The 25953-nt window shown below is 29.9% G+C and overlaps 1 protein-coding gene and 1 long non-coding RNA gene across 3 annotated transcripts; one reads left to right on the plus strand and one right to left on the minus strand.

The window, feature by feature from the left end:
• Positions 1–2785: 2785 nt before the first annotated feature.
• Positions 2786–5216, plus strand: LOC125581510. Its single transcript, XR_007319128.1, has 2 exons — positions 2786–4542; positions 4663–5216. It is a non-coding gene; the product is annotated as an uncharacterized LOC125581510 (long non-coding RNA).
• On the minus strand, positions 3863–7435 carry LOC106431389 (notchless protein homolog). Of its 2 annotated transcripts, none has more exons than XM_048747091.1 (6): positions 6770–7435; positions 6552–6677; positions 6340–6467; positions 6099–6261; positions 5885–5997; positions 3863–5797 (listed from the first exon to the last, which is right to left on the minus strand). In XM_048747091.1, exons 2-6 carry the CDS (start codon positions 6595–6597, stop codon positions 5576–5578), a joined length of 672 nt encoding a protein of 223 aa, XP_048603048.1. In that variant the 5' UTR covers positions 6598–6677; positions 6770–7435; the 3' UTR covers positions 3863–5575. The 2 variants fall into 2 exon arrangements, with proteins under 2 accessions (XP_048603048.1, XP_048603047.1); XM_048747090.1 differs by having other exon boundaries at positions 6066–6261.
• Between the last annotated feature and the right edge of the window lie 18518 nt (positions 7436–25953).

A 25953-nucleotide genomic window follows, 5' to 3' on the forward strand; every position in this document is an offset into this window, starting at 1 on the left:
CCCCACCTACTCCAAGCCTCTAAATACTATACTCTTAAACACTAAATCCGAAATCTAAATACAAACCCTAAACTCAAATACAAAATGTGTTTCATATCATCGAAATAGTATAGGACTCTAAGTCTCTAATTCAACACACAACTCCTAAATGCTAAATCCAGACCCAACTTTTGAATACTAAACCCTAAACTGCTATCACTAAACCCAAACCTCAACCCGCACCTTCCAAATACTAAACCCTAAATCCTAATCACTAAACCCTAAACTCAAGTATAGAACCTAAACCCAAATAAAATAAAACAAAATACATAGTATAATACATATTGGTGAACAAAATAAAACACTTTTTTATTAATCATCAAATGGAACAATACATGATAGGGTCACTAAACCCAAACTTCAACCCCACTTTCTACGTACTAAACCCTAAATCCTAATCACTAAACCCTAAATCCAAGTATAAACCCTAAACCCAAATAAAATAGAACAAAATATATAGTATAGTACATACTGGTGAATAAAATAATACATTCTTTATTAATCGTCAAATGGAATGATACATGATAAAAATGTATAGTAACATACTATTTTGCATTACATAACATGAATAGCACATTCATAATACATATTACAACTCTTAAATACTAAACCCAAAACAAACTTTAAAATACTAAACTCAAATATAAAACATAATTATAATCCCTAAATCCAATTATCAAAATCTGAAAATAGTATATAATATTTTGTAATATTAAACTAAATCCAAACCTAATTTTTGAAAAGTATAGGCTCTAACCCAACACACAACTCATAAATGCTAATTCCATATCTAACTTTTGAATACTAAACCCTAAACTGCTATCACTAAACCCAAACCTCAACCCCTAACTTCCAAATACTAAACCTTAAATCTTAATCACTAAACCCTAAACCCAAATAGAATGGAACAAAATACATAGTATATAGTACATATTGGTGAAGAAAATAACACATTCTTTATTAATCATCAAGTGGAACGATACATGATAAATAAGTATAGTAACAGACTATTTCACATTACATAATATGAATAAAACATTCATAATACATATTGTTTTACATTTCTATTCCATACGCATAAAATAGAATAGAACACAATGTTACAAAAACTGTTCATCTTCTCCGGTCAATTCAAAGACATTAACAGCGAGAAAGACTGGCAACATCCGTGGGAATAGTACATGTAACCGCTTCGTAAACCGAAAAGATTAAGGCGATTGAAGGAAGAGTTGACGAACCTCGCGGCGGTGCCGTTTACGTTGTCGGCGACTCCATAGATTTCAGATGCACAAAGCTTCCCGTCAGTAGCCAAGTGAGCCGTTGCAGATAGCCATCTCCTAGGTAAAGCTACTCCAGAAATGGTTTTGGTGGTTACACATCAAATCAAAAATGGAGAAGAATCAACTCACGTTGTACAAGGTATGTGATTCTCCAAAGGCCACGGTGTATGTGTGTTAGGTAAGTATTATTAATTTAGTTATTTTTGTCTACAGGTTTTACCGGTTGTGTGAGAGGGCATAGTAGTATTATTATATAAAAGATACATGGTGTATTGGTGTATTAGGATATTTGGACATATAATGAATTATAATTTGTTTGATGGTTATACAACCCAATTTCCTTTTTATCTTCCATATAGTTTTGAAAGGTTTCAGATCAACCATCAAATTGATAAATGTCATTTTAATGCTTTTAGTCGTATGCCTAAGGAAAACTTACATATTTGTAGTTTAAAGTCGTTTTAAAAAATTTAAAATATAACATATAAGAAAAAAATTTAACATATAAGAAAAATATAACATATAAGGTTTCTTCATTTTTGTAATTTAAAGTCATTTAAAAAAAATATTAAAATATAACATATAAGGTTTCCTTATTTTGTAATTTAAAGTCATTTAAAAAAATTCAAAACAATTAAATGGCTTTAAAATTACAAAAATAAGGAAACCTTATATGTTATATTTTAATTTCCTAGGCAACGGTTATATGTTACAAAATAAGGAAACCTTGTATGTCATATTTTAAATTCATTTATTTTAAATTTAAAGTCATTTTGTAATTTTTTATTTTGTACTTTTTTGGTAAAAAATTAAATGGTGTCCACCTATGACATCTGTTTAGGGATGGGCATTCGGGTACCCATTCGAGTTCGGTTCGGGTCTTTTCGGGTTTCGGGTTTTCGAGGTTAAAGATTTTAGCCTCATTCGGGTATTTCTAAATTTCGGTTCGGGTTATGTTCGGATCTTTGTGGGTTCGGATAAACCATTTAAATGATTTTAAAATTTTAAAAATCATTATATACTTTAAAATTTTCAAAATCCATAGATAAAATAATATATTGCATATAAATTTGAATAACATATTTCAAAATACTTAAACTTAACATATAAATTGGTTTGGTTTGAATATTTTGATAGAGAATCATAGATATTTCAAGTGTTTTTGGTGTTTTGAGTATAATTTAGCTATTTTAGTTACTTTTGACTATTTGTATATATTTTCAAGTATTTTAGACAACTTAAAAATATCTTATATATTTTAGATGGTTTTTTAATATACATTAAATCTAAAAAATAATTAATATATTTAGATTTATAAATCTATTTCGGATACATTTAGGTATCTGAAATACTTCAGATCGGGTTCGGTTTCGGTTCTATAGATACCAAAATTTTGAACCCGTTCGGATATTTAATCACTTTCAGTTCGGATTCGTTACTACTTTTTCAGATTGGGTTCGGTTCGGTTCTTCGGATTCGGTTTTTTTGCCCAGCCCTAGATCTATTCATTTGGTACATGGGTTTACTTTGATGTCAAAACCGAATCTTGTGACGTAGTAGGGAGGAAAGACCTTCTTGCATTATAACCAAAGGCTCCACATCTTTCACAAGCATTTGGGATTCAAGAATATTCAACATCTACCAAACCGATATTGTCTTGCTTGTAAAGAAGAGCAATTAGTTTCAGAAAATGGTTTATCTAGCTCAGCTTCAACTAATATTTTAGATTTTTTTTTCATATTTGTTGAATCCAAGCGATGCTTATGTGTAAGCATTGGCCCTCCTAACCTGGATGTTAATTATATGACTAATGCATAATCTTGAGAAATATGAATATGGGATGTTCTTAAGATTAATCCACATTGGTAAGGTAGAAATCTCATAAATTTTGAAAGAGTTTATAGAGCTTTAAGGGGCGCCGAGAGTGCCGGTCCTGAGATATTAAGGGTCCAATACTAAATACAAAACCGAGGCCCTTACATAAAAAGTTTCTCGATAAAAAATCAATTTTACAATAAAAAATTTACAACATCTTCAAAACTATTAAAATTTGATCTTTTTGTAAAATAACACATCTTAATTTTTTTCTAAAAATTATCTATCAAATTTTTAGAATCAAGGTTTTTCTGATCATATTTTTCTTAGTTGATAACATAGCCAAACCATTAAATATTTATTGTAATATAGTTAATCGTGAGTAATACTTTTACAATTGCAGTTTTGAGAAGCTTCTTTCGGTTGGAGCATCTGAAACCGGGATTGTAAACATTATATTATAGACAATCTATATATTTTAATAACTATTTTTAAATTTTTGTCTTGTAACTCGTAAGAGGAGGTAGTAGAAAAAGAGTGAAACACAATTTCCTATGAAAAAAGAATAATTTAGCCTGAAAAATAATTATTCTTAATTAGTTATGTTATTTTTTTACCCAAACAAATTCAGCCATGTTCTTTTTAATCCATTCATATTAAATAACATAAAAGGATATGTACGATTTAATTGTGTTTGTGTATAAAAATTGTCTCGTCACTTTTTTTTTAATTTTCCACAATACACATTGATCCATTTAATTAATAACAATAGAAAAAGTTGACCTTGTTTTTTTTTGATAAATCATGGGCCCCATATGATTGTTTCACGTGTATGGGGTCAAGCCCGGGCGTGGCCGAGACAATATCAATATACCACACTCCCCAATGAATAACCCATTTGCGAGTGTTTATGAGGAATATGGAACAAGAAGAAAGAGACACTTAGCTTAAGACAAATTCTCTTATATTACTGGCCCCATAACTTAATCAATACAATATGAATGAGTCATCCAGGCGGGATCGCCAAAATGTATTCTTCCTTATTCTCGGAGCCCGTTCTTGGATTTTTCACCTAAGGCGTACCCTCGAGTCGGTAATTCCATTCAGCAGCCTGGAAAAAGTTTTTCGTTGCCCATCAAAACCAAAGACTACCACCTGCTTTGAGAGTCAAAGGTGGAAATTCTCAACCGGAAGTTGCGGAATAACTTTCCCAGAAGCATCATCTGCTCGTTCTTTTGTTTCTGACCATTGAAAGTAGCTTCACCAATTGAAGGCCAAAACGAAGCTATATAGCTTTTAAGCCTCTGAGATACTGAACCTTGGAGTTGCAGGTTCAGGAGGTATTGTGGAGGCCTGAAATGGAGGGACTCCGATCATGCTCCCAACAAACAGACAAAAGCGGTTTGATGTATTGATATTTTCATGGTTTTAGCTTCCTCATTTCTCATATATATCATTCATTTAGCATACATCTAGGTGTATTTAGTGTCCTTGCATGTACATTTTCATTGTGGATCCTTTGAAACAGGTACTTAGGTGACTGGAGGCATTTGGAAAAGGAAAACAAGCAAAACAGAGATTTTGGAGTCTGGAATCTCGTATAGGCCAAGACTAGCGGCCTATACACAAGCCATTATGAATGTGGTCTGTAGTGGTGTGCCTAGCGGCATATACTCAGGCTGCTACAGAAATACAAAATGCTCGTACAAAAACTAGGGGGGGAATAGTATCCTGCACCTAGCGGCCAAAGCCCAACCGCTATGGCGACTCAGAAGTGAAGACCAAATTAGACATGGGGCATAGCGGCCTATACGCATGACACTACAAAAGGAAGCTGTAGCGACCAATACCCATGCCGCTACGTTGCAAATCAGCAGTTGGCCAGTTTACTCATATTTATATGGGTTAATCCAGGGTTTTTGGATCAACCCATCTTGTTTTAAGACCTATAAAAAGCATTTTAGAGAAATGAAAACTCGAAGCTACCTAGGCATAAATCTATCTTAGTTTTTTTTTATTTCTTATGTAGATAAACTTGGATGTTTGTGAATCTTGATTGTGTTAAAGGATTTATTTTGTTAATCTTGTTTTTATCTTTCTAATCTCTTAATTATCCATTAATCTATCATGGTTTAGGTTGTTTCATAAAGATTAGTGAGTATAACCTTTTTGAGCTTTGAGTTTGGTAAATAAGAGCAACATTATCCTAGAGACTTTAAATGGGTCTCTTATTTAGTATTTAATTGTAAAAATGAATTAAGAGACTGGATTAAGAGATCCGCAAATTTATGTGCTCCATTGCAAGTCTCTTATTAAGGGTTCTTAAAAAAAAAAATTTAATTAAACACCAACTTTTTTTTTATTTTCCTTATTAAACTTAAACTTTTTATTAAGTAATACTAGTTTCATTTATACAAGTTTCTAAGACATGTGAATACTACTTACAAAAACATACAAGTTTCTAAAGGAAACGATCGAAGACAAAGTCTATGAGGATGTAGAAACGAACATAGTGGTAGTGATGCTTGAAACGTCTTGTAACCTTTCCCTTGTAAGCTAACGGATGGTTCCCAAAGGATTATCGTAAAATCATCAGAACCAGACACTAATCTTTCAGGAGAATCTACTTTCCCGTTTGCTTTGATGTATCTTTCAAGTGTAATCTTACCAAACATATAGGGAGAGGATCAGAATCAGACTAAAAAAGAAGAGGCAAAGCCTGTAGAAAATCATCAGAAGCTTATTATTACCTTTTTCATTTCATCTGAACATGTTACTTGTCTAGTGTGGTCAAAAGCTCCTCTCAGAAGAACATAATATTCTGTACTCAATGAAAGGGAGTTCACACCCACCCGGCATGGCCCTGAAGAAGCATATTAACTTGATCATGTATCTTAAAAGTAAAGACCAAGGAGACAAAAAAAATGTTACTCTCAATATATGTTTGAGGATTCCATTTGATACAGGTCACAGCTTGTGTGTGTCCACTGAGGACAGTAAGAGTTCTCTTAAGTGCAAAGTCCCAGATCCTTGCATCTCCATCTTTGCCACAAGTCACAAATCTCCTGCTTGGATAACTAAGATGAGCTGGTTCCCACGCGATACCACAAATCCATTTCTTGTGACCCTAAGAGAAAGTTGAATATATCTATCAGCAACACAACATATTAATATTCACAAACAATAAAGTAAATAAGATTTTAACTGCAAGTGCTTTGCCCTGTAATTCTCCTTTGCTTGGATCCCAACCACAGACTTTTCCATTTCTATCACCGCTCACAAGACACTTTGCATCTGGTGACCATGCAACTGCGAGAATATGATGCTCGTACCCTGAAGAAACGTTACAAGAACTATGTTTATTACAAGGAATCTAAGTATAGAGACATAAACTTAAAAAAAAAAACATCTTCAAACCTTTGCATGTAAACATTGGAGTTTCAGTGTCGAGATCCCAAAGCATAACCGTTGTATCACCTGAACCACTTGCTAGTTGCTTACCGTCAGGGCTAAACGAAACACAGAGAATCTCACCATCATGACCTAGTTTTCAAACAAAGCCATCCATAATCACTCGAACCATCTCTTCTAAAATTTAAATACAAAAATTAACAAGAACATTAACATATATATACCTTCTTCTCTGTTTTTCAATTTCTGCAACTCTGCTTTCCCTTCGGAAACATTCGATTCCAAAATTATCTATGGAACCAAACACACACACACAGATGGCGAGAAACAGATCGAGAGAATCGAATTGAATCGATCAAAAGCCAATCTCACGAAGTCCACATGAATCGATCAAAAGCCAATCCTTCCTCGGCTACACACTCTACACCGACCTCAAAGTCACAGAACTCGCTTCCCTCTTACAAGCCGACCCAGTCTCCATCCTCCACTCGTTACAAGACTCGCTGGACTCCATCGGCGGCTCTGTGAGGAGATCGCAGTAGGAGTCGTCGACGAAATCGAAGAAGGGAGAGAGACGGGTTTGCTTCTGAACACCCACAACACAACACGTGTCTCAAGACACGGTCTCTTCCTTCCCGTAATTAAGATACGTCTCCTCTTAATTAATCCAATTTTCTTTTTTTTTAATTCAATTAATGCTAAGAAACTTGAGTTGTATACTGCGATAATGATGCTCTAAGGGTGATTAGTGCTTGATATATGATGCTGTGTGCTTAGTCTATACGATCTTTAATTTATTGGTGTATTTAAATGCTAGATTAAGGTTGAGAAATCATAATCTATATCATAAGTTGTTTCATGTCGATAAGATGTTTGATGAAATAGTTGAATGAACCAGTTAATATGTTGTACTTACTTAGCCAACGAGAGTTGATGTTAGAGATGTTTAGTGGCTATTAAGACTTGAAATTCATGCATGATTGATGGTAATTAAGCAATGATAATTGATGTTTAAAACTTGATTATCATATGAATTATTGTCACCTAAAGATTAACAATTGTTGATTATTTAATTATGATAAATTAGTATTTGATCATCTTAATCAATAATCTTGATCCAAAATCTTATTTTTTTTCTTTGATTTTCGTCGTTTTGACTTGAAAGTGACTTTATTGACTTTTCCATTTTTTTAGTTTTATTTAAAAATATTTTTTTATTTGCTTAGATTAAGGAAGTTTGTGTATTCTTAATATCAACTGGATGATTTTTCCGTACTCATGCACGGATATAAAGATTTCTAAAGTAAATATATTATAGTAATTTATTAATATTTTATTTTTATTTTAAATAATTTTAGTTATATTTTAATTAATATATAAATGAGTTTTAAATAATATTATGTTATTTAAATTTACATATGATTTTGTACATATAATAACTCATCTGTTTGGTAATTATTTGGATTTATTAGATAAAATAATTTTTCAAAGTCAACCATAATATTTTGGTTTTATAGATTAAAATTTTGATTATTTTTATTTTCATTTTCATTTAATTTGATTCTTTTCTTAGGTTATAAATGTATTTTGTAAGATTGTGTATAATTTGATATATGTTGTTTATAGAATTAAATAGCAAAAATAAACTAAATTGTTGATAGATTTAAAGTTACATATATTTGTTGATTTAAAGTTATTTATTGATATGTTAAGTCGTTCTATAATTTATATGTACACAAAATATTACTATAAACAATAATATATTCTTAGTTAAATTTTAATTTTAGATGAAAGAATTTGGATTGGTTCCAGTTACTCATTTTGTGTGTATAGTGTGTTACATATATATTAAATTAATTAAAATACAACTATTTTTAATCTAATTCACCTAGATTGAATTAATTGTGTATATTGTATTTATTTGGTTCTTCATCTTAGATTTATAAGTATATTTTTGATTTTGTAATAATTTGGTATATGTTAATGTTCAAAAATAAAATTAGAAAAAATAAAGTGATGATCGGTATAAATTTACATAAACACACAACCGATAAATTTTCAAACTGAAAATTATTTCTTTACTTAAATATCAAGATTATTTTTCTAAACTTTATTTTTGAAACCACATTATATATAAAATTATTTTCCGTTTTAATTTTTATAAATGTCTTTTTATTATATATGTTATTTGGAAAATTTAAAAAGGAAACTTAAAGAAAAGAAAAAAAAGAAAAGAACACGAAAATAATTTTTTTTTCATTCAAGATATCTTAGTTTTTGTTATATAAATAATTTTTTGTTATAATTTGAGAAATATTTTGATTTAAATAAAATACTTATTACTTTTAAATAATATTTTATTTTGGTTAAGATTATCTTTTGAAAAGGAGATTATTTTGTGAACTTTCCTTTTTATAAATCACATTATATATAAAATATATTTTGGTTTTTAAATTTTATAAATTTTATTTATTATAATGTTATCTGAAAAAAAAGAAACCTAAATAAAATAAGGAAAAAGAAAAAAAAATAGAATTTTTAATAATGACAATTATATATATTTGATTCATTAAGGATACCACTGTAAATAACCGTTGTTAGAATTAACGTGAGAGCGACACGTAGGAAATTGACTTCTCAAATAATATTATAGAGATATGTCACTAATTCTCTGTGAATTTGATCATAAATTATTAAACTGAATATATATAATATGGTTTTAAGATCATAGACTTTGTTACAAGTTTGATAGAAACCATATAATATTATAACATTTGCAATCGATTGTTAAAAACATAAATTGAAATATGGTCAACAAACTTACGAGTTTCGGTAACTTCAACCCCTCAAAACATGTTGTTTCCCTTAACTTTTTTTTTTTTTTATATATTGACCTATCAAAATCGTTACAAACTTTGGAATGAGAATATCAAATTAGCTTTGATGGGACCTAAGCTAAAAAAGAGATAGTAAGGTTTCAATCACAGAAATTGTTAGCTAACGCTTTCAATTTCTTCACGCTAACTGAATCAAAACAATTATCGTATAGAGAAGTGACAAAATATATTGATAAACTAAATCCTTTGCCAAAAAAATATATTCATAAATTAAAATAATTACTAATTAAAAAGCAAAAAAAAACGAAACATAAAGCCATCGGCTTTGCTTTTATTATCTTACTCCCTATCTTTAATTATTTTCTCTTTAATCTTTTTATCCTTTTTTTCATATTCCATTCATTTTATTTTAATTATCGTTTTAGGTTTATAACACAGATTAAGGAAAAAAATTAATTTTGTATATTTCCAAAATAAAAACATCATTATCTATAAAACAAACCATATTTCAACTAATACAAATAAAGTATAAAATATTGTTAATAAATTTTGTCATTAAAATTTTTGAACAATGTTTATTTAAAAAAAAAAGTTTACTCTACAATGATAATTAAAACTGCAAAATGAGTTTTTTTTTTTCTTTTTAAAAAACAGAAGCTTTAAAATTATTCTCAAATACTATTTGCTTTTAGCAGTGATAAATCCGACTAAAGAAAAACAGTACTTCCGTATTGTACATGTATATAAGAAGATTGGAAAATGAGACTTTGGAAGTAGTAGTTATCCTTGAGGGATGGAAATCTCCTAATCTTCCTCCCAATGCAACGATTATGGAACATATTTCCAGTTGTAGAAAAGCTTTGAGTGAGTGGCGGAAGCAACATAATGTCAACTCGGCGAAATTAGTGGAGGACCTTAAGGAAAAAGTGGAGGGTTTATATGCAGATAATAATGCCCCAACTGAAGAAATTGCAGCAGCTTTGAAGGAACTCTCTGATGCTCTTAAAGCTGAAGAAATGTTCTGGAAACAGAAAAGTCGGGTGTTCTGGCTGAGAGAAGGAGATAGAAACACAAAATTCTTTCATGCCTTGACAAAGCAAAGAAGGGCAAGAAATAAGATCACACAGCTCTTAGATGAGAATGGGAATATTGTTGAGGATGAAGAAGGACTAGTTGCCATTGCTACTAGTTACTTTAGACATATTTTTGAATCATCAAATCCAGAGGACATTGAAGAGGCGCTAGCTCAAGTTCCTTCCACGATCACTGGTGCAATGAATGACAATCTTATCGCCCCGGTCACTGAATGGGAGGTCAAATTAGCGCTTTTTGCTATGCATCCAAAAAAGGCCCCTGGGCCAGATGGGATGACTGCGCTTTTCTATCAAAAATTTTGGGATATAGTAAAGGAGGATTTAACTCTTATGGTTAATCAATTCCTCTTTGAGGGAACAATGGCGAGTGGACTGAATGATACAAATATATGCCTCATCCCGAAGATACAAAAGCCTAATGCGATGGCTCAGTTCAGACCCATTAGTTTGTATAACGTCAGCTACAAGATAATCTCTAAGGTCTTATGTCAGAGATTAAAGAAAGTGTTACCAGGCCTGATATCGGAAACCCAGTCAGCCTTTGTTGCTGGGAGACAGATCTCAGACAATATTATGATCGCACAAGAGATGTTCCACGCTCTGAGGACTAAACCAAGTGGGCGCAATAAGAGGATGGCCATTAAAACTGACATGAGCAAAGCATATGATAGGATGGAATGGTCTTTTATTGAAGCTGTCATGCGCAAGATGGGCTTCTCAGAAATTTGGATCGCATGGATAATGAGATGCATTTCGTCGGTGAAATATAAGGTCTCATAAATGGAGAGCCAAGGGGAAATATTGTTCCAGGCAGAGGTCTACGTCAAGGAGATCCTTTGTCTCCTTTCATATTTATTCTATGCACGGAAGCGCTCGCTAGCCTTCTCAATCATGCAGAGAGCCAAGGGAAGATAACGGGGATGCGTGTTACACGCGCGTGTCCATCGGTGTCCCACCTTCTTTTTGCTGATGATAGCCTTTTCTTCTGTAAGGCGGAGCCCCGTGAATGTGAAGAAGTAATGAAAGTAGTCAGGAAATATGGCAAAGCGTCAGGCCAATGTATCAACTTTGATAAATCGTCCTTACTCTTTGGTAAGCGGATTACTGCAACAAGTAAACAAGAGATTAAAGATGTGTTGGGAATTCAAAATGAAGGTGGAATGGGTACGTATCTAGGGATCCCGGAAGACATCAGTGGCTCTAAGTGCAAACTTTTTGCGTTTCTGAAGGATAAGCTGATGCATAGAGTGAACGGATGGACATGTAGATGGCTCTCAAAAGGAGGAAAAGAAGTGTTGATTAAATCTATTCTCCTAGCTCTTCCGACATACGTAATGTCTACTTTCCTGCTCCCTTTGGAGATATGTGAAAACCTTGCAAGTGCCATTGCTAAATTCTGGTGGAGTTCAAACCCACCAAAAAGAGGGATCCACTGGGCGAAATGGGAAAAAGTCTGTTTACCAAGGGAAGAGGGTGGGATGGGATTTCGTATGATCCATGAGTTCAACTTGGCTTTATTGGCAAAACAATTATGGAGACTAGTTCAATTCCCAGACTCATTGGTGGCCAGGGTTTTAAGGGGAAGATACTACAAGATGAGCTCACCTCTCAGAGTAATCTCTGCTAGTAACCCATCATACGTGTGGTCTAGCATTAGTGCTGCGCGAAAGTTGCTTCTAACGGGAATCAGACAGAAGATACATTCAGGCTATGAAGTCAAGGTATGGGAAGATCCATGGATTCCAACGATCCCAGCAAGACCAGCTCTCCCTATAGCACCGGTACTGCATCCTAACATGAGAGTTAGTGATTTCATTGACCCGGAAACGAAAGAGTGGGATGTTGGTCTTTTGGAGAGTTATGTCAATCCAGAGGACATAACACTTATAAGGAGTTTGGCCACAAGCTCAGCACATCGTCGTGATACATTCTGCTGGAATTACACAAGGAATGGCCAATACACGGTTAAATCTGGATATTGGGTGGCTCAGAATGTGTTAATGACAGAGGGGGAAAAGGAAGTCCTAGAACCGAGTATCACAAAGCTTCAAGCCTTTGCTTGGAAGATAAAAGCACCTTCGAAGATATGTCATCTTATATGGCAGCTATAAACTGGTTATGTGGCGGTAACGAGGAATTTAGCAAGACGTAATATGAGATGTGATAACTACTGCCCAAAATGTGGAGAGCTAGAAGAATCTGTAACACATGCTATTTTCGAGTGTCCGCCAGCTCTACAAGTATGGTCCTTATCAGCGACTCCGTCTAGCCCAGGTCTATTTCCAGTACCAAGTATTTACGCAAATATGGATTATCTATTTTGGAGGAAAAACAGCATTATCGAGCCGGAGCAGGACATGGATCCTTATCCCTGGATAATTTGGTACATTTGGAAGGCTAGGAACGATAAACTTTTCAGGGGAATAGACAGAGATCCTTTGGAACTGGTTCGACATGCAGAGAGTGAGTGTCAAGCCTGGTTTAATGCGAATGAAGTGGCACGAACCGTGGTACAAGAAGGCCTTCATGAGGAGCCCCAAGTCATAAGCTTGGGTAATATTTGCTTGATAGATGGATCTTGGACAGCTTCTGCTCAGTATAGTGGATGTGGATGGGTCTGGTTGGACAGTGGAGGAAACACTCAATTGTTGGGGACAAGAAATTTCGATCGACGGGAATCAGCTCTGCATTCGGAAGTCGAAGCACTGCGGTGGGCAATGGAGAACATGCTTCAACACTCAACTTGCCAGAATTTTGGGACAGATTGTAAAGAGCTGATAGCAATGATAAAGGATCCTCATGCCTGGCCTAGCTTTGCGACAGAGTTGGAAAGGATAGAGACGCTGCTGATTTGCTTTCCGGACTTCGACATCATTTATGTTCCACGAGTGCGCAATCAGTTTTCAGATTTTTTAGCTAAGACTGCTAGATCCTTCCATAAGGAAGTTACATTTTATTGGTCTTTCTGTTCCGGTCTGGTTACCCAATCCACCTCAAGTTTGAGTAATAGAATGGCCGTTTGACGTCAAAAAAAAAAAAGAAGTAGTATTATAATGAAAATAAAACAAAATTCAAAATAAATTCAAAAAAGTATTATAATGAAAATAGTACTATATATATAACATGTGGGGGAGGGGGTGTCAAAATTTTGTTGTTTCAAAAAGATTGGAATCAAATTATTAAGACGTGGGACTACATTTCTTGTAAGAAAATATCAAATTATTCATGTCTTCGATAATAATTGTACTTCCATCTCTCAAAAGAAGAACGTGCTTTTTCATCTTTTTGTTTTCTATTAATAAACCATATAGTATATTACACATCTTCTCTTCTTTTCTTTTTTTTTTTTTCTTGCGAGGAGCTCCCTATTTTTTGTTATGTTAATTTCATTAGTTACAAATCTCTGCGCCAAAGCATATATCCACCCAAAAATAAAATATCAAACCTTCTTTATCCAAAATATATGTATTATTTCGTACAGTAAGTAGCATTAAACTGATTTAGAAACTTGTATATTCCGAAGTTAGTTTTCTATATTATCTACTCTTCAAACGTGTATGTATAATGGTGGTTAGACTCCGTACGTTGATGGTGTTTCAAAAAAAAAAAAAAAAAAGACTCCGTATGTTGATTCATGCATAAACACAATTAATAGGCGAACGCTTAATAGAATAAAAATTGCTGACATCCCCTATATATTAATAGATAAACATTTAAAAAGTTTAGAACACGTAGTTTATACTAATTAAAAAAATTTCATGCTGAGTTGTCACGTAATTGGAATATTAATTTGTTTACGTGGCGGCTTGAAAATCAATTGAGAATTTTGTTAATCCAAAATTAAATTGCTAGAAAATGTTATATTATATAGTATGTCTATTATGGACTATTCATTTATCAAATTGAAATTTATTATATATCATTTCCTTAAATAAAACCTACAGAATTACCTAATATGATTATGATATATATAGTAATTAATGATTTTAAATAATGAAGATTTGCTAATAATTTGTATACTTTCTATCATTTTTGTTTAATTCTTTATTATTAAAATAAATTACATAATTACATTAATCATATAATTACATTAATCATATATTAAAATTTTAGTTTTTTTTGTATATGTTGTATTTTGAATTTTTCAAAACGAGTACAAATTACTAAAACTGTTAAAAGTCTCATACCAACTTTTGTGATCAATTTTTAAATTTTCTTCTATAATAAGATACAATGATAATAAAATCATATAAAGAAATGATTTTATTTTAATATGTGTTTATGTTAATATATATATATATATATATATATATATATACTTCATATCATTTAAATTTAATTATGTATCATATGCAATAGATAAGATTGATTGTTTTGATTTATTTATCCTAAAATGATTGCGAATAAAAAAGAGCGGTCATTTGATTTATATGTGCAAGCCAATTTATTACATAATAGTAACTGATTTCTTAGTTATTTGATATATACTTATTATTTTATTATTTCATTATATGCAGAAAAATATAAAATAAGTATGTATCTCTTTAATAATTTTGAATCTTAAATATTTTCTAAATCTCAGGCCAAAATAAAAGAAATAAATGGGAATAAAATCAAATATCAATATTTATATCGAGCAATAACCAAAATGACACAAAAAAGAGAAAAATATCGAAGATAGATAGAATTGACACGTGAACGTAAACTTCTCATAACCATAATTAACTTTTAAATTGCTAAATCATAATATAAAACCGAGTTGACATAGTTTCATTGTAACCAAATAGTAGGCATGAGATTCTTCGGCCTAAACGTTAGGTTTTTATGCGATAAATAATTTTTTGACCTAAAATATTTTGAAAAATAGGATGAGTTCATTAGTAAACAAATTATGTAATTAACAAAAATGTTTTACAAAAATTGTTTGGATCAGTTCATTAGTAAACAAATTATGTAATTAACAAAAATGTTTTAAAAAAATTGTTTAAGGGCCAAAAATATTAATTCGATCAATAATATAAATTTTATTTTTCATACGATATTTCTTAAATAATCTTCATATAAATTTACCCTGCGCAAGGCGCATGTCTTATCCTAGTTTCTTTATATTCCACAATTATAAAGTAATACTCAGTGCCGTCCCAATAATTTTGGTGGCCTAAAACAAAAAACATATCTTAACGAAGTGTTTTTAAATACGAAACATATATCTGAATCAAAAAAATTGTGTTCAACTCACGATAACAAAATGCAAAAAGGGTTACCAAAACAAAAGATTTGTTTTTGAAAATAATGGAAATTAAGAGAACGGAATTTAAGATAGCTAAGAAATTAAAAAATATATAGCCAGTTTAACTAAAAAGAATTGAAGATGTCACCCTTAAAACCTAATCAAAATTTGTGGTCTAAATCCTTTGTTTTATCTTCTTTAAACAAGGAACGGTCCTGGTAATACTATTCGAGCAAAAATTATTCTATATTAAATTTATTCTATTTTAAAATAAATTATATAGAAAAAAATATAGTGACATCGAAAATGTACTTAGTTACCAAATGCATGTTAGGGAATAGATACAGACCACGACACCACATAATTCTTTATTGTTTTTATACTTCTCCTTAGTTATATTCAGTTTTAACTATTGTTATACTTAAGGATGCTTATAATTATTGTTAATGGGATTTGGAATAATACTCCCATCGGATCCTAATCCATGCGTCTTACTTTATAGAATTCACCTATATAAAAATTGTGATGAAAATGAGAGCTAACTTAATCGCAATAGATTAATGAAAGAGTGGGATTTGGTTGGAATCTTTGTCAGAACGTTGTTTGCTTTAGCTTTTAATATATTAACTAGGTGATTTTTCCAGTGTTAGTACATGGATATAAATATTTACAAAATATATAATTTTTAATAGTTAAATAATATTTTATTTTAATTTATATGTATGGAAAATAAATAGAATATTTTTTAAGCAGACAATGATTTTGATCGATTCAATTAGTTTTTACGTATATGAAATTGCTGATTTTAAATAGGATAAAATCAAATTAACATTATTATTTTCCTTTAATTTGGTCCATTGTGTTGGATTCATAATATATTTTCCTAAAATTATGTATAACTTGTTACATGTTATTTTGGAAAACAAAGGGAAAAGTGTTATCTGTTTGGAATTGCATAAATAATCGTAAATCATGCATGTATATAAATATTTTAGACCAGACTAAATCATTATAGTTTGCTAATATATTTGCTTTTACGTGCTTGTTGGTTTTTGAGTCGTTTGGGAATTTACATGCACAAATATAAACCAAAACTATATATTCTAAGTAATAATATATCACTGACTTAATCAGACCTCTGATTTTGAGTATAAAATCATGATTGATTTATATGAGTATATTAAGTTTTATATATTCGTCTAAAATGAACCATAACAATTTTTTTCTAATTAGGTTAACAATTGATTAATTTTTGTACATAAAACATAGTTGTAAGTTTTAGATATATTAATTTTGTTTGTGAAACTATGTTTTATGTATGCATATATATCTATAATCTTATCTGAGAAGTCAGTTTTTTATGTGTCGCTCTCACGTTAATTCTCATACGATGGTTGATTACACTGATACCCTTAATGAATTAAGAAAATTACATTTAAAATACTATTATTTATTATTTATTTATTTTCCTTTTAAAAAAATTACGAAAAATAATACATATAATAAAAAAGGAAAATTTTTATAAAGTAAAAAAAATCAAACTGAAAAAAGAAAAATATATGTATATATAATATGATTTCATAAAAAAGGGAAAGTTCACAAAATAGTACATTACATTTAAATTTTTTTTTTAAATAACATAAAATATACTTTTGAAGTAATAAAATACTTTCTTTATATCTATATTTTCTTAGGTGAAAAATATTAATTTGTTTACAATGTGATTTCATTAAAAACAATTTACAAAGATAATCTTGATATTAGAAAATTTAAAACATAATTTTAAACAATACAAAAAAATTCAAAGTAATAGAAATATTTTTATATATATCTCTATTTTCTAAGATTATTAGATAAAATAATTAAGTAACATAAACTGATATATGTTCAATTGACTAAAAATAGTTTATAATTAGTATTATTGAAATGCTTTATTTATTTTTTATATATTTAGTTGACTATAATATCTTTCAATAAGCAAAAAATATTGATAATTTTCAAATAAAATAACAATTTTGTTCAGTGCTTATTTTTAAGAAATATTAAAAAAATAAACTAAAAATAGATTTTAAAAATAAATATTGTTTGATCAAATAGTTACAAAATAGTTTAACGAGGTGGATAAATTATTTTGTATCATTATTAATGTTATTTGTTTTCTTAATATTAAATCCCCTATACTATATTTGCGAAGTGATTTTGCCACATGTTATTTCTACAATCAATTTCACAAAACAAATATGACATGGCTACTGAAATTGATGACATGACTTCCGGAAAAATATGACATGGATAATTTCATTTAATGTTGATTTATATTTTTGGCAAACTTATTAGAATATGGTAATAATTGATATATTACATTTAATATTGATATTTCTTTTTGGTAAACTTTTTTAAAATATGGTAATAGCTCATACATCATCTATAAAATAAATATATTCATACATAACATTTCAAATTTTGAAATATTATTATTTTGTATAATTATACAATTTGTATTACTAAAGCTTTCAAAAATTTCTACAATTTTTTAAAAATTTAAATATCTAATCGTAAGATCATTAGTCTTATATATCTACAAATTTTATAAATATTGTTTAGGTTAAATATTTGATAATTATACAATTTTATGTTATTTTTATTAGTTTTATACAAATTGATTTAATATATATCAAATATATATTAAATATTAGTAAGAAAATAGTAACATCTATAATATTTAATAAAATTTATTTTTAAATATAAGTTAGATTTATAAAAAAATTATTGCACATGGTGCAGGAAAATACATAGTTTGCTTTTAAATTTTAAGTTTTTATGTTTGTGGATCTTACTAGAACCATAATCACAATACCAAAACAAATATGAATTCTCATTTTAAAGATTATTTAAAATAAATTTCAGTTTACATTCAATAGATCAAAGATATAAAGTTATTTACAATTTATTAAATATTTTAATTATTGTAAATATTAATATGTGTTCATGAGCTTCCAAAAATATTTCAGCTATTTATGCATGTAACTTCCTATTGATCATTACTTTATTTTCTAATATCTTTTAAAAAAACATCAACATATAATTTGATAAATATTATGTAAATACATGCTCATTTAAACGATAAATAAAGTTGATTTGATTTGAATTAAATATTATTAAAATAATTATACTTCATTTTTAATTTAAAAGAATATATGTAATTCAATATATTCACAAAATAAGTGACTCGACTAATCCAATTTATATCTAAAATCATAGATTTAACTACTATAAGAATATATAATTTTATGAAAATAGTAATTTATTTTATAAATATAAATCATAGGACAACTCAAAATATATTAAAAATGAAAATAAAATATTAACAATTGTTACAATTTAGTTCTTTTGTAAAATTTATATATATGCATGAGATTTTAGAATGTTATTGTTATATTAATTTATGTAATTTAGAATTAGACACTTTAGTTTATTTTTTTATTTTATTGTAAGCACAATATATCTTAAGTTATATATAATCTTTATAAAATATATTTACATATCTAAGACAACAACCACCTAAATGCAAATAAGAAATTAATCAAAATTTTAATATTTAGAACAAAAAATATTAAGGTTGAATTCAGAGATGCGATCCAATTTACCCAAATGATAATTAAATCGACTGTAAAAACAACAAAACAGGTTAGATATAACATATATAAAATCATATGTATAATTAAAGTAATATAATATTATTAATATAAATGATGCATACAAATTATAAATTAATTTAAAATTAAAAGTAAATAGCATTCAATTATTATTGTATATTTACTTTAAAAATATTTATATACGTGCATGAGCACGGAAAAATCATCTAGTATATATATATATATTCAAACTTATTGATATTTCCTTACTTATTTATGTTTTTTTATGAAAAAGTATTAAATTAAATTCTTGATAATTTTTGTCCACAAATTCATGATATAGATATATTATATAGATATTTCATTTTTATTATTTGTGTGAGTTTTGTAAAAAGCTAAAAGAGAAGTAAACTAAAATAAAAAAAAGGAAATTGCCAAAAATACTATTTTCTAAGTACCACTTTTCATTTTACACTAACCACTTTTACTTTCATCTTTAATGAAGGTTAAAAGACACTTATAACCTTTTCATTAACTTTGACAAAAAAAAATATGGTTAACTAATCTAAAATTAAAACATCAACTCTAAACCCTAAATCATCAACTCTAAACCCTAAACCATGAAACATCAACCCTAAACCATGAAACATCAACACTAAACCCTAAACCCCGAAACATCAACTCTAAACCCTAAACCCTAAACCCTAAACCCTAAACCATCAAATCAAAACCCTAAAACATCAACTCTAAACCCTAAACGTAAACCCTAAACCCTAAATCTAAACTTAAAACATCAACTCTAAACCCTAAATCATCAACTCTACACCCTAAACCATGAAACATCAACTCTAAAACCTAAACCCCGAAACATCAACTCTAAACCCTAAACTCTAAACCTTCAAATCTAGACCCTAAAACATCAACCCTAAACCCTAAACCCTATATTTTTTCTGAAATTCGAACACTAAACCCTAAAATCCTAAACGTTTAAATCTAAACCCTAAAACATCAACTCTAAACCCTAAATGTAAACCCTAAACCCTAAACCTTCAAATCTAAACCCTAAAACATCAACTCTAGGTTTTTAGGGTTTAGAGTTTAGAGTTTAGGGTTTAGGGTTTAGGATTTAGAGGTGATGTTTTAGGGTTTAGGGTTAATTTTTTAGGGTTTAGAGTTTACTTTTTAGGGTTTAGAGTTTACTTTTTAGGGTTTAGGGTTTAGGGTTTAGTGTTGATAGTTTAGGGTTTAGTGTTGATGGTTTAGGGTTTAGAGTTGAAGTTTAGGGTTTATGGTTTAGAGTTGATGTTTTAGGGTTTAGAGTTGAAGGTTTAGGGTTTAGAGTTGATGTTTCGGGGTTTAGGGTTTAGAGTTGATGTTTCAGGGTTTAGAGCATATTTCAAAACGAAATAGGGTTTAGGATTGATGGTTTAGGGTTTAGAGTTAAGTTTTAGGGTTTAGGGTTTGAATTTCGAAATAGTATAATTCGAAAAAAATTAAAAAAAAAATATTTTTTACCTTTTTAGATTTTTATTTATTTAAATATTTATTTATTATATATATAAAGAACAAAGACATAAAATAAAAGTCTTTTGCACTTTTAATGAAAAAAATATTTTTAAAAATGTCCATTTAGTGGTAGTTGAAATGAAAAATGGTAACATGAAAGTGATAAACAACAATTTTCCCTAAAAAAACTGTTGAATATTTATTAAGCAAAAAAATAAAAAAATTTAATAATGGAAATTATGTATAATTTATAATTCATTAAGGTTAATTTTGTAATTAACCATTATAAAAATTAAAGTAAATATGACACACAATAAGCTGACTTCACAAATACTACTATAGAGATGTTTTCTTCTTATATGATTTTTTTATCAAAAATGTCATTTTGACATTTTCACATAATTTTTTTTTTTTATAACATCTTTACTTTATTAATATCAAATCAATGTAACAGATTACATGAAACATAAGTTACCATCACCATGTTGTTAATTCGAACTTTAAACAGAGATAGCAGTAACACGATGCTTCCTAACGCATTCGTAGGATAGGCTGATTCGCTAGCTTTCCTCCACTTCGCTCGTGGTCTTATATGATCATACTTGTGGCTTTCAACTGTTGTGAGTAAACGCCTTTTTTCTGTAAGTAGATCATTGGATGCGATCCATCTGTTACATCGCATTCCGCCCCAAACACTTCCGCTGCAGGAGATAACATGTTTTACTGTAAATATCCATGGCATTGAAATACTTTTGCTTTGACACTGATAAAGCAATATCTTCATGACCTTCCATTCCAAAATCCTCCACTTGGCACCAACCAAGAGAAAATGCCTCTCGTTGGTATTCAAAACAACACCATCGCAATCAAAGAGCGTTGCAAAATTCTGTCCATTTGCTTTAAGACACCAAATCTCGAATTCCATCTCGAGATTGTGTTCGAATATCTCCTTAGCAAAATAATACGAAGTTGACCCCATATCCACATAAGCAATATGAATATCTTCGTTATGCTTTGACAAAACAACAAAGCTCTCTGCTTTAGGTTCCTGCTTTGCTTTTTGTGAACACCAGACCATACTATTCATGACTGTAAACATTATATCCTCAGAGTCATAGCCTTCATCCAGCGAAATCAACCAAATTGCGGTGTTGAATGAAAATCTGACATTGCCAATCCTCCATTCATGATGATTTTGAGTAGCCAACAAGAAGCCGCTTATATCTTCACCATGGATTCCACCGAAATGAAACTTCATCACTTCCACTCTGAAATAACAAAGGTCTTCGAAAAATACCATTCCACCATTCATAAAATCGAAATCAGTCATCCCTGGATCCCAAATCCATTGATGAAAAACCAATCTCGATTGAAAACCAACGGTTTCAAGAGTGAAATAATAAAAGCCGCATACAGAGGGTGACAGCGGACATAAACTCTCATTCATGGAGACATGAAGAATAATAATTGGAAAATGAAACAACATGTGTGTTGCTTATTGGAAAACTAAAGTAAGAACAAAAAAACAAGGGGAAGAGTACAGCCGACGTCGGAGCCGACGCCGGCCGGAAAGCACAAGAAACTTAAGTTTGGTTCAGTCGCACAAAAAGTCGCCAACAAGAAGAAACGGTTACTTTGTTTTAAGGCTCTAATGTTACATTTTCACATAAATTAAAAATAATTAAAATGTATTTATTTTTTTAACAGTTATATTTATTTAACAAATAATGATTGAAATAAAATAAATCATATATAAATGCATTTGTAATTAATACTAAGTTTAAAATATACTATTTTTGTTTCAAAATGATGTATATTAGTTTTCACACATATTAAAAAAATATATTAAGCTTTGATTAAAATTTTAATCTCTTCGTTTCTAGTAGATGAATTTTTAAAATTATGTACAAATAGTTTTCAAAAAAATATATTTTTTAAACAAAAACATCATTAGTTTTTTAGCTAACCACAATCTAATCCAGGTCATATAACATTGTTGGTAAAATTACGTAGAAAATTAAAAACATCAACTAATCTGGAACAAATTTTTTTCTAAAACTTCAAATATAAAAAAGGGAAAATTATTTTCTGATTAACTATTACCCCAAATTGTTAGTCAATTAAAACTCAATAAACACAATAATTTACCATATTACTTAATAAAATATATTGAAAATGTGAAACATTTATCTTTAGAAGTAATTTTTTTTCTAAAACCAAAGTATCATTATGAAATAGAGAAAATAAATAAATTACATTAACAATATGTGGATTCATTAAATAAGTATTATATGTGTCATTATTGATATAATAAAATAAAAGGAATAATAGTGTGGAAGTGAGGAAGTAGCGTCAGTGATCGGAATAGAGAAAAAAGACCAAAAAAAGAAGCAAAGTGATTGGAACTGATGGATTTATCGTTTGTACTTGACGTGTACCTCTGAGTGGAAGCTGACAATGAGAAATGGACCCCTTATTGTCAATTATTTATTCAAATATGTATTTAATCACTATTCAGCTTCATCTTAATTCATACCAATTGTACAAAATTTCGTTCCACGACAAGAATAAACAAAACAAATACTCCACAGAGATTCTTTCATTGCCAGGAGACCTCGAGAAGATGAATGGCCTATATTTTTTTAATACAGTATACCAAATACATTAACACATATTTATAAACACACACATTTTTTGGTAATCCATATTTTTGAGATAAATAAATATATTGCAAATAAAGCTAATTGTTACTGATCGAGTTTGGGTGATCACATGTTTTGTGGTGTTCACATGGTTTCTGTGATATGTGGGAATGGGAGTGAACACGCTGTGAATAACCTCAAAAGAATAGGAATACCCGCAAATATAGCTTGTTGTTTTCACTTAAATTCACAGTCAAAGAAGAACTTTCAACAATTATTAGTTGAAAATATACTCTCTAATGTCTTAAAACGAGTTGCGTAAAATTTAGCTTTTTAACAATTGAAACAAAAAAGAAGAAGAAAATATGAACATCATAACTAGTGAAGTGTGATGTTTTCAGTTGTTCTAATCATTTTCTCAATGTGTTTGACTAAACAGGAAAAAGCAAATGATAGGAACTTGACCACATACACTTTGATCCAAATAGACTCTGCAAAAATGTGGGGGACCCTTTTTTCAAGTTATATCTCTAGCATTGATGAGATAATTGAGGCTTTATGGATATATATGGTTTGGTATGTTGTTTCCATTCCAGCTTTTTCATAAGGGTTTTTCACTTTTTCATTTTTTTGTTGATGTATATATATATATATATATAATGTATATATATATATATATCTTGTATCATCAAATATTTACATTAAGATAATACTAAAACCGTAATCGAGGTGCTTGCGAACCCGCAAATTTATTTTTATTTTTTAAGAATTTTTGAAAAAGTTATTTTCGTAAAAATATATTTAATGTTATTTAAAAATAATTAATATATAATTAAAATAATTAATTTTAATATAAATAATATTTTCCACGGATCCGGCGGGCGGATGCGGGTATAGGATTTTGGTTTATGTAGAATCGAAAAAATGATTCGATCAGCGGGAGATTGAAGCTAGGGATTTTGGTGCATAGTGGATTTTTTTTTTAAAAAAATGATAAAACGATAGTGATCATTTGTTAAAGCATATTATGGTGGTGGGTGGTCTACTTCCGTTCTGTTTCATTAACAATGATTTTTCTTCTGTTTTAAATTTTGGAAAGAATTTTGTTTTCACGTGATTTATGATAATAAACATATACCATGAAATTTTTGGATGGTTATCATAATAATTGAAGAAAAAAATTTGAATACTTTTTGGTATGTTGCTATTTATTAATAATTTTTTTTTTGCAACAAACAACTATTCTATTACTCAAACTTGAAGTGGTTTAGGTAACTAGACCGGAATAAAACAACCAATAAAATAAAGGTTTCTGTGAAAAGATCGAGCAGTCCTAGCTAACGAATCATCAATATCGTTTTGCGCTCTTGGAATGTAGGAGATTTTGAATTCCGGGAAGCATATCTGAAGTGTTTGAATAACTTCCAGCTCTGTTGAGAAGTTTGGCCAAGCCTGTGGATCCTTAATCATTGCAATCAGATCCTTGCAATCTGTCCCAAAGCTCTGGCAGTTTGAATGTTGAAGCATGCTCTCCATTGCCCACCTTAGCGCCTCCAGTTCCGAATGTAGTGCCGACTCGCGTCTTCTTAAGTTTCGCGTTCCCATGAGTTGAATCTTTCCCATGCTATCATTCCATACCCATCCACTTCTACGAATTGTGCTGTAGAGGTCCATGAACCATCCACCGTACAAATATTACCCAAGCTTAAGACTTGTGGTTCTTAATATATTTTTTGAAAAAACAAGATACATGTAATAAATATATCTATAAATAAGCCGTTGTGAATGTTAGTCAGTGAACCCTTGCCTTCCGATATTTTAAGGTCTCATACGTATTCGCTTGTCTGATTGTTTCTTTTCTGTTTCTTTAGAATCATGCAATGTTACGCATAAAAGTCATAGATTAAAACCAGTATCTTCAAACTGCAATAATGTTTTGCACACCAATGCATGAAGGTGCAGCAGTAATATTACGCCTAACTTTCATTCTTTTGAGACTGGCCTGTAAGTCACTATATACTTTATCTGGCGTGAGCGTAATGAAAGGAAGCACAACACCAGCTCAGTGGATCAGCTGGCCAAGATGATTGACAAGACCGTGAGAAATTGTATTCCCTCCACCAAATATGTACTCAATCCCAAACTACATGGACTAATGAGCCAATGATTTAAAGCACATGTTAGTGCAGATTAGACTTTGGCTAGTTTCAATTTCAAAGTTTCTAAAAGTTTATTATAATTGTGTATATATTATTTTTTTGCGATGATCAATAAATTTAACATTTCATCAAAAAATAATATTTTATTAATATCTATACTCTCTAAGTAATAAAACTTAAACAAACATAGTGTTTTTAGTTGTTTTAGGTAACGTTCGCTTTATTTGTTTGGCGTTAACGTTTACAACGTTGCGGCCATCCCTTCACGTTTGCATCGCACACCTAATTTTAGCTGCTTTAAAGGA

Source organism: Brassica napus, chromosome C2, assembly GCF_020379485.1.
Source record: "Brassica napus cultivar Da-Ae chromosome C2, Da-Ae, whole genome shotgun sequence".
Taxonomy (NCBI): Eukaryota; Viridiplantae; Streptophyta; class Magnoliopsida; order Brassicales; family Brassicaceae; genus Brassica; species Brassica napus.

Excerpts from the sequence above, each read along its gene's own strand:
- LOC106431389 (XM_048747090.1), bottom strand. The coding sequence starts at position 6,597 with ATGCTTTGGGATCTCGACACTGAAACTCCAATGTTTACATGCAAAG. Across the intron at positions 5,998-6,065 it reads TCCTCAAACATATATTGAGA|GGCCATGCCGGGTGGGTGTG; the intron begins GTAACATTTTTT and ends ATGCTTCTTCAG. Across the intron at positions 5,798-5,884 it reads GTTCAGATGAAATGAAAAAG|ATTACACTTGAAAGATACAT; the intron begins GTAATAATAAGC and ends ATGTTTGGTAAG.